General features: G+C 40.2%; 1 protein-coding gene across 1 annotated transcript; it reads left to right on the top strand.

Annotated features, from left to right (window-relative positions):
- Positions 1 to 6,245: 6,245 nt before the first annotated feature.
- LOC110181740 (uncharacterized) lies at positions 6,246 to 8,033 on the top strand. Its single transcript, XM_020949603.2, has 3 exons — positions 6,246 to 6,761; positions 6,848 to 7,393; positions 7,452 to 8,033. The coding sequence occupies exons 1-3, from the start codon at positions 6,246 to 6,248 to the stop codon at positions 8,031 to 8,033; spliced, it is 1,644 nt and encodes a 547-aa protein (XP_020805262.2).
- The last annotated feature ends 5,520 nt before the right edge of the window (positions 8,034 to 13,553 follow it).

The raw sequence follows: 13,553 nt of genomic DNA, 5'->3' as shown, positions 1-13,553 counted from the left end.
TGAGTTTATTTGTTGGCTCTATGTACTAATCCTAAACCTTTTAATATTATTGTAAAACCGTTTTCCTACTTTAAAAATAGGTATACATAAAGAAACCCTGTATATAAATATTTAATAAATACTTAAACAACATAAAACAACTTGTAAGAGATAACATTTAACCCAAAACTAATGGACCTCTGTCCTTTAACTATTTTCCCTTAAAATTTCAAAGCAAGGCTCTCTTAAAACTGGAGTAAGACCCCAAAGTATCGATTTTTAGCAATTATATTAAGTTTTGCCGCAAATGACTTGCGAGTGTGCATGTTGCCAAGGCTTAAACCAAAACTGAGATTAAGCTGCATTTCATTCAATATATTCCTATGGTAATTTAAGTGGAACCAAATATGTTTCAATGCATAAGCATATACATATGTATATATCTCCATAATATTTACTCTCTGCTGTTAGCAAACACACACACACATGAAACCAAGGCACCTCCACAAAGGTGCTAAAGAGCTGCTCAGAGCAGACAGAGGGATGGCAGGTGAAAACTAAGTGACCAACAGCCGGGCCAATACCAAATGCATATAATCATAAAGGTAAACAGATAGACATCCGACCAAATACGTAGTCAAGCTATATCGTCCGGTTTAAATGACGTGGGAATGGCTCTCGAGTATTTAACAATATAAATGTGCATTAAATTGTACTTAGGAGTCAGCCACAAATTTGTGTGTTGACGAGCACTTTACGCTGCTTTAATACATATCATATTCCCCCAACATGCAACTCATAATTCATGGTTCAGGCACTTGAAGTTCATCGAAAAGTCATCAATTAATTGAGAAGATATCGAAGGAGGCATATCGCCTCTCCAATTAGCTGCCATTGAGTCATTAGCAGGTCAGTTTCTTGTGCGTAAAGGCAATCAACGTAGTTCCCGAATCATTTACATAACACCTAACCACTAATTATGCAATTATGCAGGCCAGTTCCAGGGAAATCATATGCCAAGACCACAGCTGGACCACTAGAACCCCCGGAACCTCCTCATTGGTATGCAACGTCATGCAGAGTGCAAAATCAGCATTTCTCATTAGACGCAAACCCGCAGACCCGAAAACCCGAAAGGAGTAGCACAAAAAAAAAGCAAACCCACCCGAGAAAAATAGAACCTCAAAAAATTAGATTAATTTGAAATGAAATTTTAGCCAGGCGGCGAACAGCTTTCCACTTTCTTTTCGTTCTGGGCGGCATTTGTAATTAGTTTTTAGCGAATTCCCATTCTCGCAAACATTTCAAGGTTTAATGCATGGCTGGCAGGGCCTTGAGGAAACTTTTTCGCCTTTTGGGTCAGACCTCTGTCAAGCTCGCTAAAGAGCTGGCACAAAAAAAAAAATAGAAAAGAACACACCAGAAAAAGGGCCAAAAGGAGAGATGGGGGCATATGAAGTGTATAAATTACACTTCATCATGAATTTATTATCAGTGCTGCAGCAGCTGCATCTGGAGCTGCCTCGAATGCACCACTGCAGGCACGCTGGCTCAGCACAAGATGGTCTCCTTTCTTCCTTCTCACCTGTATACCTGTACACCTCACCTGACACACACACACACAAAAACACGCACACACAACAGGAAAGAAGGATAACTTCTAAGAGATCGAAGCTGGGAATACCCTTGGAATAGGGGTCAAGAGATGGCTATTAAAATGTAGTAAATATTTGTACCAAAGAAAAGTCTTGAAAAATTCGTTATTATTATAACAAAAAAGGGGAAGTAAATTGTATAAAATTAAGTAGTTGTTTTTATTTAAGAACTATAATTTTATTATATTTTTTATTTCAAATCAAATACCTTTATTCAACAATTAAAACGTAGAATTTCAATACACCTTTCCATTATTCTAAGTAAATCTTAAGTAATTGTGGTTTAAATAATACTTTCTTGTATCCTTTTTCTTTCCAGTAACATTTGGAAAAAGTAAAACAAGAAAGGAAGCTAACTTCAGGAAGCCAAAGTATATATAGTCTTGCAGTTTGTAATTAAATTACAGAATTCCATCAATAAACAAAGCTTAAACTCCTAAGCTTAAAATGTTCTCATCTTTAAATCCATATTTTTCAATATTTTTATATGACTATTTTTTCAGCAATTCAAAATTTAAAAAGCTCATAACAAAGCCAAAAATCCATTAATTTTAATTCGGGAAGCTTTCCTATGTTAGTTTTTAAAAGGTTAACAAATCTGCATACTCAGTTTAACAACTCAAAATTTTGTCAATTTTTGAAAATTTTAACGATGTAACCCCTTATCGTTTTTTGAAAAAATCGAAAAATTTTAAAAATAGTTTTTCTTTAAAATATAGCTAGATCGACTAGCCTTTTAATGCTGATCAAGAATATATACGATTTATAGGGTCGGAAATGACTCCTTCGCATCGGTACAAGCTTCTAACTAATATGATAATACCCTTGCAAGGAGTATAAACATATAAAATATACCCTTAAGACCATATAAAAAAGGGTGCCAAACACGCAGCAAGCTTGGCAACAAGAGCGTTTATGGGTTTGGGTGATGTTGACCAGAGCATGCATTTTTCGCGCCAGCCAACTTGAAATTGTGTAAACTCAGCGGAATAATATTAATTCTAATTTCCAAAGCCATCTTGCTCACCCACAGCTGGCCAAGGCTTTTCTCCTCTTCCCACTCTATATAAATGCTTGCCGTTTAGCAGGAGCACCTTTAAAAGCTTAAAAAATGCTCGTAGAGATTTCCTTTTTTCTCCACTTTTCTTTCTGTGCTGTCGTTACACGACCATTTGGAGCTTTCATCAATTAGCTGCTTGAAAGCAGGTGGAAAAAAAGGGGGAAAACGACAAACGTTGAGTAGCTTTTAGTGTCGAAAGATTGCAGGACGAAGGCTTACGCAAAACACTTCCTTCGCTTTGCCTACTTTTTTGGGCAGTAATACTTTTGCAAAATAATTGCCGGAGATACGTTTAATCGGACTCTGGAGAGGATGAGTGAAATTGAGGAAAAGTTTAAGCATTTCACCTGGATAACATAAACTCTGCACGAGAGAATACCAAACTCTATAAATTCAGCAAAATTTATTGACAATAGAAATTATCTTTGGATTAATGACCGACTCGGGCAGGTCTGTAGATCAATATTTGTGTAGATTAAACATCTTGCCAAAAGGGACTTTCCATGAATTATAAAGCCCTCTACAAACATCTATTAATGACGCAAATATAGCAAATATAGCCCGTATATAATGTCGATTGATTGGGAAAACAAATCCAAATAGTGGTGACACGACTTCAAAGGCAAACGGGGTGGAGGAGAGAGAAACGTTTGCAGAATTTCCCCTGTAAACCCATATTGATGTGTGGCCAAGCAATGCGATATAAATCAGGCTTCCAATTTGTCGGTAAATTCATATTGTATCTGCTTACTTAGGAAATAAATAACCAAATCTGAGTAAATTGGTTTTTATGTGCGAGTTATTTGCAAAAGAGTATTTATTTTAAGCCCACTAAAATATGCCATAAATTCAGCTTTGCATTTATGTTTATGGAATTTTTGAAAGCTTTGAAGATTTTAGTAAATAAATACAGGTGTTGGAAAAATTATTTAAATACAAGTCCATTTGAGCTTTAAAATGAATTTACCTTTAACCAGAAATATCAAAATTTAATTCAATTTCACATGTAAACAAGCGATTGTCAGTGTCAGGGGCATTAAATTTCCTGTCAACCCCCGACAGTTTCTTGATTAATGTTCTGATATATTAAATAAAAAAAAACTCGAACAAAAACTACGTCTATTGTTATCACTCTTTAACCTTAAACTGACGGCTAACAAATTTCACACACAGCCAGGTGGTGAAATGCTAAAAAAAATATTAATTCGATAATTAAACACCGTGCGCTCATCGTTTTAATCTCTGCGCACATTTTGCATATTAATCACTTAATTAGGTTAACATTATTAAAATAAACACGAGCCTGTCTCTCTGCCAGGTTCTGTGCCCGTATTTATCAGGTAAACACACACACACACACACCTTGTGTATATGTAGGTGTGACTTTATTTTATGTGACGCAGGTGTTTAAAATGGCTGGCTCAAAGGCTCATTTATGCCCGCACAGGTTACGTGTATGCGAGTTCATTAGGCCAACTATGAAGGAAGCCACCTAGCGGGCATTCGACAAAACAATTCGAGGGGTTTATGTACAGTTAAAAAATAAATTTATATTTTTTAAATCAAGTTAAAATATAAGCAAAGTTATAAATTCTTTAATAGAGGGCTATTTCGGGATTATTATAAACGATTGCATATTTTATTTGAAATAAATGTATTAATTAATTAATTGTTTATTTAACCTTTTTGTTAATTGATAATATTTAATAAACACTAAAATAAATTTTAAAAAGAACGAAGAAACAAAAAATTATTGTCAAATCTCATATTAAAATCCTACTTTCCTTAAGGCTTCGCCTAATTAACTGCTTTAATAACAATTAATGTAAATTGGTATAAAACATTTCTTAAAAAATAATAAATATATATATTTTTGTACAAAAAAACATATCACAGCGGTGTGTTTCGTGAATTTAACTTTTTATTATAATGTTTTAATTCAAAGAATAGCTGCTTTTTAAGTTATTTTAAAATATATTATGACCATCTCAATATAAAACTCTTTCTATATATTTATATTATAATATATTTCGAGTAAATTACATACTTAAGCAAATATTTTCGTGCTGCTTGGATGCCAGGAATGCCACCGATTAGATATGGAGAAATAGAAATACATGCGACAGGACGTACTGCATCTGCAAAAGGAATGTGTGCGTGTATGTGTATCCTTATCACCGGAGCCATAAATAATATTTATTGTTCTTTATGGGGCAGCTCGCAGGGCCGCGAAGATGCCAACCCCACGGCCTAGTGTCAGTTGGGAAACATTCAAGTGTTTCAAATATTTTTTAACAGCTTTCCCCCCCGGAAAACACACACACAAACACGCATCTCGCCCCCCACCGTCCGGAAAATGTCTTCATTGCGCTTTAATGAAATGCGTGAGAGAGAGGGAGAGAGTTGGGGAGGGAGGGAAAAGCAGCAGGCAGATTGGACTGGGGGATTCCCCGTTTGCTCTTCGTATTTGCACTTTAAATTGCGCACAAAAGTATGCTACAGCCTTCATAATAAACACAATTTATGTGCCGCCTACCTTTCACTTCACATCGCTTCGCTTCGCTCCTTTCGTTTCCTTCCTTCGTTCTGTCTTCATTTTCATCTTCCTTTTTACTGTCGACAAACATTTCTCTGCCAGAGAACTTTGCGATTAAGTAATTCCAAAAGTTGTTTGTAAAAAATTACTCAAGTTCATGGAATGTGTTTGCTAGTAATATTTTAAATTGAGCGACACTGCCATCTGATATTAATAATATTTTCTTTTTTTCGGGAGGGCCATGGCATGTGCCCTGGCGAAAGTTTCGACAGACTTGCCGGCGGCAAGTAAGAGGTTCATCCCGCCACAAAGAGACATCAATCAAGTTGAGCATCAATCATGGCGATGTGGGGGAAATTCACCAGTTCACCGGAAGGTGGGTGACGAAGAATGGCGGTTAAGATGGCAGCCAAGATTGCAAGGTGTCAACAGGGGAAATTATATTTGGCTGAGATAATTGTTCAGTTTAGTATTTACAAGTGCAGGTTTAATATTCATTAAGCCCTTTATTGGTTGCGTAAATGTGTCAGGGAATAGTTGAGATTTTAATAATCTCTCTTGAAGAAATATTTTTTAAAGGAATTAGATTTCTAGTAACCATTGTAAATCGACGTCACAAATTTATAATCTCACGAATTGATCCTAAAACATAAATTGCCAATTCATTCCCATATTGTTGGCCTTTAATTAGGACTTCTAATTAAAGCACGTTACCCCTTTTATACTCCATGACTGGCACAAATGCAAGCTTAAACTTTGAGATCTACTTGGGTTAGAGAAATAACTTTTCAGACTTCCTACGGCTCAGTTCAGTCTTAGGATAATGTTCGGTGCGCTATGTTTCCTGTGCGGAGTTTGCTTTTTTCGCGGTGCTTTAACCCATTGGATTTATCCTTTGGAGGGTGGCTATTATGAGTCCGAATTCCTACATAATTTAACACGGCAAATGATAGCCAAAAATGAAATTGAAACTCTAGCCATATATGGTATAAACCGAGAGCTACAACGTATACCAATGATTGTGGCCAAATCCTTGGAGCAATCACTAACCGATGAGTTCCAAATGCCCATTGTAACCTGGGGATTGAGGCGAAATATCAGCCTGCGTCACCTTTTGGGCTACAATACTCTGGTGTATGTTAGTATTTCCAGTGTTTTTCCCTCAGAGGAGCCCATTTTTGATGTCCTTATGGACGGTTTGGCTGGCCAGCATTATGTACCGATGCTTTTTATCTACAAACGCTTGGGGAACAGGCCACCAACAACGAATGAATTGAAAATATTCTTTTCCTGGTGCTGGCGCAATAGTTTTACCAGTGTCGTGTTGACATTCCGCTATATGATATTTACTGATATACCCGGATTTGTAAGTATCAAGTGGCACAACGAACTATTCACGTACACTCCATTTCCGGAACTAACGCTGCTAAATCTCAACGAAACGGGTTACCAGAAAATGAATATATTGATTGATCTAAGGGGCTATGAGTTTAGGGTGCCGATTTTTCAAGATCCACCGTTTGCTTTTCAGGTCAGTAGAAGAAAGGTTAAATGTATATAGAAAGGATGTACAATTTACAGAGATTCATTGCACTTTCATTTGCATTTTTTTGGCAGCTACCAAATGGCCACATGTCCGGAGTCCTGGGCCTCATGTTCCATGCCTATGTGCGGCATAGAAGGGGTCGCATCCGCCTGGAACCCCTGACCGATGTGGACAGGTACAACTACCCGGAGCACTTGATGCTGGCCGCTGCCCGCGGTGAGATTGAGATGGGCGTGCATCCATATGCACCGCCAATGCAGCCGGGATCCTCGCTAACAGCCGGCAGCTTTCCTCTGGCACCGACGCGCACCTGTGTCCTGGTCCCTTGGCAGCGTAAATCGCCTTCGGCACAATTCATGAGCAGGACCATCTTTATAAACGGAAGCTTCTTCTTGATACTCCTTCTGGCCTCGACCCTGGCCTGGCAGCTGGTGCGTGCCGATGGGCGGCAGGGTATTCAGCTCATCCTGGTGGTCTTTTTCCAACAACCGCTGCCGGGCAGAGAATTTCAACGTCTGGCGGATTCATACAAGTTCATCCATATGGCCGTTATCCTGGCCTCCTTTGTCCTCTGGTCACTGCGCACTGGGAATCTGTCGTCCGTTTTTACCTCTCAGGTAAAATAGCTGGAACTAAGGTAATAAGGATATGTGTCCAAGCTTTTGTTTATTTCAGATGCCAGGGTCACAGATTGAGACGGCCAAGGACTTTCTGGAGACGCCGCTGCGTCTTATGCTCACGGAAACGGAAATGCAAATGTACTTTACCGAAGGACGGCTGCCATCGGTGCTGAAACCACGCCTCCTGGTGGTCAACAGGACAACGCTGAAGGAGCACCTGGACCGGTTGAATACGAGCTATGCCTACTGCAGCACAACGCAGCACTGGACTGTGGTAAAGTTGCAACAGCGTCGCATGCACCGGCCACTTTTTCGCCTGGCCACCAAGCTCTGCACCTCCTACCAGATGCTACGCTTTCCGATCCAATGGAACTCCCCCTTCGAACGCAACTTGTATAAATTTAATGTCCAATCGCGACAGTTTGGGTTTTGGAACCACTGGATTACTCGGGGCCATCAGGATGCGATCCGTACAGGTTTGGTGGTGCAGCTGACAGACGAATATCAGCCGTTTATTAGCCTCACTCTCAAGGACTTTGAGTCGCTGATCATGATTTGTTCTTTGTCCTTGCTGGGCAGCTTTGTGTGTCTGTTGGGGGAAATGTTTTGGAGTTATTATAAAAATTATAGAGCTTGAGCTTAAAGTCACAAAAATATATAAATGAATATAGAAGATTCCCTTTGAAATGTAATTCCTTGAAATTTAAGCCTAATCGTAAGACCATTTATCGAGCAGGAAACTCCATTTGGCAAAAAACTTCACTCTACCTCGAGGGGCGGTACATTCATATTTGAGTGCAACTCATTTGGCTTAACTTTTGTCTGGAGAACTTGGCGAAACAAATCGAAAGGAGGAACCAAGACTCGTTGGGCAATTCCAAACATATCGACGACTGGGTAAATAGAAAATTCAATTTGAAACGATTGCTTACTGGATAACGAAAGCCTGCCTTCAGCCTGCCTGCCAGTCGTCCTTCTGCTGTGCACTTTTGGGCCAGCCTTCAGCAGAACTTTCCACAGGCAATCCGCCTGGCATACGCTCCTGGTCCCCCACCACATTCCCATCATGTCAGGTGGAGGAGGAGGAGGCTCATGCTCCTCATGCTCCTGCCCACTCAGCAAGTTGGCCACAAACAAACTTCCTGTATCGATGGTAGCACACACGTACCGTTATCGCCCGGCCCCCGGGCCAATATCTAAGTGAAAACACAGATCAACAGAACGACAATCAGCAGAGAAACAGGCACACACAGTCCCCACCGCCCACAGACACACATCCGCAGTCAGGAACATATTCCCATTCCCACTTCCACATCCACATCCACATCCCACATACCATTCCAATCCCAAGCCTCGCACCTGCAACGTAGGCAACATCAGACAAGGCAATGGCAAAGGTAAAGGCAAAGACAAGGCCGGAGGCCCAAAGGCATCTCCACTTGAAGAATAATCTTCAAGGAATTTCAAGGGTTTCCCAGTTCTAGATTCCTGATTTAAGAAGTCTTTTTAATATAAAAATATTTACATTTACATTTATACAATGATGATCGGTATCTTAAGATAAGTTTTCAAATCTATTCAGATTTCTGAACGTAAAAAGTTAGCTTCTGTATAATGATCATTAATAACTCTCTTTCATTGTCTTCAATCTCAGATTTTTAGCACATTTTTCCTCAGTGTATTCTTGCCATCTTTTCCCACAAAATGGCAGGCGAGTTACAAATTGTATGCTTCAGCTCGTCGCTCGCCCTTTCACCTCCAGCCTGCCACCGCTTCCATGGAACACTTTGATTGGTTGGAGGCACCTCAGTTCCTACCTCTGACCCTACCTTTGCCTCTGTCCCTGCTCCTTGCCCATCCGTAGCCCTACCCCCCCCCCCCCCCCTTAGTTTTTGCACGTATTACGGCCGTTGCATTTCTTGGATTGCATTTAGGCAACATTTATGCATTTTTAATGTGACAGCTGAAATGATGAGACGGCAGCTGAGAATTGCTTTTGCCTGCCTGGTTTGCTCTTTGTGCTGACAGCATGTGTGTGTGTATTGTGTGTTGTGTGTGCCCTTCCCCCACACAACCACACATATGCATTTTGCAGTGTCAAGAAAGTTTCACTCTCGTTTCAGTGAGGCCAGAACCGACAATTTCAGTAAATCATTAGATAATGTGCCGGGGATTTGCGTTGGCTCAGCACATCATGCATGATATATTGGTTGGATCATACGAATATATATGAAAATTCTTTTGCTTTTTGGCAAACGAAATTTCATGATTTCCAGAGAAATAGAAACAGATGACTGGGAAATATTGATTATTGAAAGTCTTTTAAATGTTATAATTTATAAAAGTTATAATATAAATAATGTTCTTCAACACCCTTTAGTTTTTCCTCCTATTTTTAAATTACAATATTTTTATTTTTTTAATTTAATCAGAAACCTTTGCCTTAATTGTAAAGAATTCTCTGGCAGCAGCTGGTGTTCGCATTACGATAAACTGGCAGTGGCCAACAAACGTATTTGCCACCATCTAGCCCCATTAATGGGCCACTTTTGGGGCCGCACACAAATGAGGACCTGACCACAATTGACTGCCAACTAGGCGCGTCCATAATCATTGCAATTTTGTATGATTTCCAGCTATGGAGTGACTCCTCCTCTACCTCCACCTCGACCACAACACAATCGTCCCACTTGAATGGCGAATGCCACGCAACGACCGCAAAAAGCAATGACGGACGAACATTTGCTTCTGTATCGACATTGGGCTTTGCCAGGACCAAAAACCTTACCTCGCTCCCCATAAGTATGCAAGGGTTTTTCGTGCGCAGTAGCTGGGAATGTGAAGGGGTATATTGGTTATCTTTTTAGCCTCATAAATCAAAAAAAATAACAAATTAATTTATATGAAAATGATTTTTAAATATATTGAATGTCTGTCCAAAAGTTTTCTTGGTAGTTATAAGCCAGCAATGTGACTGAGGAAGCTTAACTTGTGCAACATCTGGGGTTGCTCAACATGTTGATAGCCACATTTAAAGGATAACATGGGACTAGCCATATTTAAAAAGGATTCCGAAGTGTTAAATTTAATTTTTGAAACTTACAGCTCAAAAAATGTCTAATACATAATAATCAATTTATATTACTTCCTATTTTCTTACTATAGTTTCTATTAATACTATCTTTAAAGGGTATTTTCGAACCGAAACATTTTCCTAATTGCATTCTCCTTGCTGGTTGTGAAATGGAAACTGGAGCCCCATCAACATCAGCAACAGAAACAGCAACAGCTGCAACAGCAACAGCAGCAGCGACAACTGCAAGTGCAACGTTGGTGTTTATTAGCATGATTAACCCCGCCGCATTGGCGCACAAATTGCAAACGCATTGCATTGAATTTAGGTCAGCAGGGGGGAGCGGGGGACGGATAATGAGGGGGTTGGCGGCTGGCAGTGGATTTGGGGGCGTGGTTTAACGGGTGGCCATGGGTTGCGTGGGCTTAGAACGGCAACGGCGACGGCGAGTGGCAAAATGTCAGAGCACGAGCATCTTGTAATTTGATTTCAACGTCATCCTGGCAATTGGCGCCACCACGCTGTTTGCTGCCTGTTTGTGAGCTGGCTGTTAGCTATTGGCCTGACATTTTGCTGATTGCCAGTCGGGTCAACAAAGGTTGCCAATTTGAGTGCGGCTCAAAGAAAGGAAGGCCGCCAAGCAAGTTAAAGGCCCAAAACGTTATTAGTTTTTGGATGCACTTCAGAGAGTGAACGCGTCACGCATTTGTGCCATAAACAAGTGGCACAAGCACAAGAACGACTTGTCGCACTTGGCTTGTTTCGTTTCATTTCCGGTTAACCACATCCTGCGTAATAAGCGGCACTTCCGCTCCACAGTGGACTTAAACTGTTTTTGTTTTTGGGGATGTAGCTGCTGTTGTTGCTCCTCCTGCTGTTGCTGCTATTGTTGTTGGTCCCGCCCAGGTTCTGTTTTTATTGTGAGTCAAATTTTCGTTTCGGCTAGGAGACAGGAGGAAGAGCACGAACAGGACCCGGACCAGGTCCCTGTCACTTCCGGACACCCACAAAAAAAAAATAGGAACATTTAGAGAAAATCTTACAGAAACTGGTTTCTAATTTGAAGCTTAAGGAATATAAATTAAAAGGAGTATACTTAGTTTTATGGACTATAATATTATAAAGTTTTAAGCGAATATGTGCGTAAGTTTAGATGGAAAAAAATCAAAATATTTTCCTTTAAAATGAAAAATTAAGCTCTATTTTTGTTGCTGTGTATTCTGCCGGCAGTCTCAGAAATTTCTGGCCTTTGCATGTGAATGGCACGTTTGTGGGCACTTTTTGCCAGCCCCCTGCGTGCCATTGCTAAATGGAGATGCCGCAAAAGTGGAGTCTCGAATTCAGAACCGAAGCTGCTGGTGCTGCTGCTGCTGCTGCTGTTGATGTTTCTGCATTTTTATTTGCATTAAACTCGATGGCTGGCAGAAGCTATTGTTGCTGTAATTGCCTGTGTAGGACATGGCACTTGGCTAGCCCAAAAATGGCAGGACCACGCCTCGAGCAGCAGTGGAGCAATTGTTTGTTTTGCACAGAATTGGTATGGTTTACGTTTAATGAATTCAACTACGACTCCAACTCCATTTTCCATTTGCCATTTACAATCCTTTTTGTATATTCCATTTCCCGGGATCCGAGGTCCATTTACTGTTCCTGATCCAGCAACTCCCCAAGGCACAACAGTCTAATTGTTGACATAATTAACCCCTGTTGCTCCTCGTTGCAGGAGGCGCAGCTTCTGTTCCTTTCATTAACATTTCGCACACCGCCTACGAATTTCGTGTGCAATCAAAACACTTAAATAATGCGCAATTGCAGTGTAATTGCGTTGCAAGTTTGTGGCAACAATGTGGCGTGGTGCTCCGGTGCTCGAAGAGTTCAGTTCACTGCAGGACAGGATGTGCGGTGCCACTTGAGAAGCGACCTGCCCGTGCACTCCCTGCCAACTGCTGCCACCTCACCATATTATAATAGACCCACTGCCGACCCAAACATATGTTGCACAATGATTTTATTTGCACGAATTAAGCAGCTTTCGTCCTGTTATTGGCACAGTAGTCACACATTTTACTTGAGCAACTTTTGTAATCTGGGAAAAATTGAATTTTGCCATACTATTTTATTTGTATGTTACGTTTTAGATTTCCTATCAAGTTGGTAATAAATTATATTTTATTTAGCATAAATGTTTATATATTTTAAGAAAATCGAATGATGACAACATATCATATTCTAAATAAATTGTATCTAATTTTGAGTCACACTTTCTTGGGGCTTAAATAATAATGTAGAAAATCACGGTTAGACGAATAGACATTCCAAAGTTATATTACCCAATTATCTATTAAATTTTTTAATATCTAGTAATTTAAACATAACTTTGACAAGTAGAAATGCACAAGAAAGTGTTGCTAAACAGATATTGCTAAGCAAATATTGCTAGGAAATGTTGTTAGGTTCTTGGCAATTGTTGCTTGTTAAATGTTGCAAGGATATTGTTGAGCAACATCCCAGAACAGAGGTTCGGAAAGAACAGCATCCTTATTGTATAATAACTCCCTTGTTAATCATAAATTCTGGAAATCACTTAATAAATATATTAATAAAATGAAAGTGTATAAAGCTCTGCTTTAAATAAATTTCCACCCATAAATAAACACGTTTTAACCACTGTCTTTATCCTGGCGGATATGGAAGTCTGCCTGTGCGCTCCTGTGGCTGCACTGAGGTTGTGCATTTGTGCGTGCTGCCGCCATTGCCGCCGCTGCAACATTAGCATTCATGTGCGTGTGTGTGTGGGACAGGTGGAACTGCAGGTGGAAAGGAGTGTGTGCGGCAGGCGACGTTAAGGTTTTGGTCCTGGCCAAAACGAGGGAAAAAAAGAAATAAAACCTCAAGCCAAGCCTTGGTGGCTGCAGCTGATGACAATGTCGGGGTTAACTGGCATTAATGTCATGCAGCCATTCCATTGCTAAAGCCAGGCCAGGAAGCCGTCGCCGGCGAAACCGTCCGGAAAATTGTTGAAAAGCAATCGTCGTTGTCTGACTTCCAGACCTTAGCGTGTGCATGTAGACTCCACGGATGTGA

The sequence above is a fragment of the Drosophila serrata genome, unplaced genomic scaffold (assembly GCF_035046125.1).
Source record: "Drosophila serrata isolate PLE 108 unplaced genomic scaffold, ASM3504612v1 contig_184, whole genome shotgun sequence".
Lineage (NCBI taxonomy): Eukaryota > Metazoa > Arthropoda > Insecta > Diptera > Drosophilidae > Drosophila > Drosophila serrata.
This window is presented reverse-complemented; position numbering and strand designations above follow the sequence as displayed.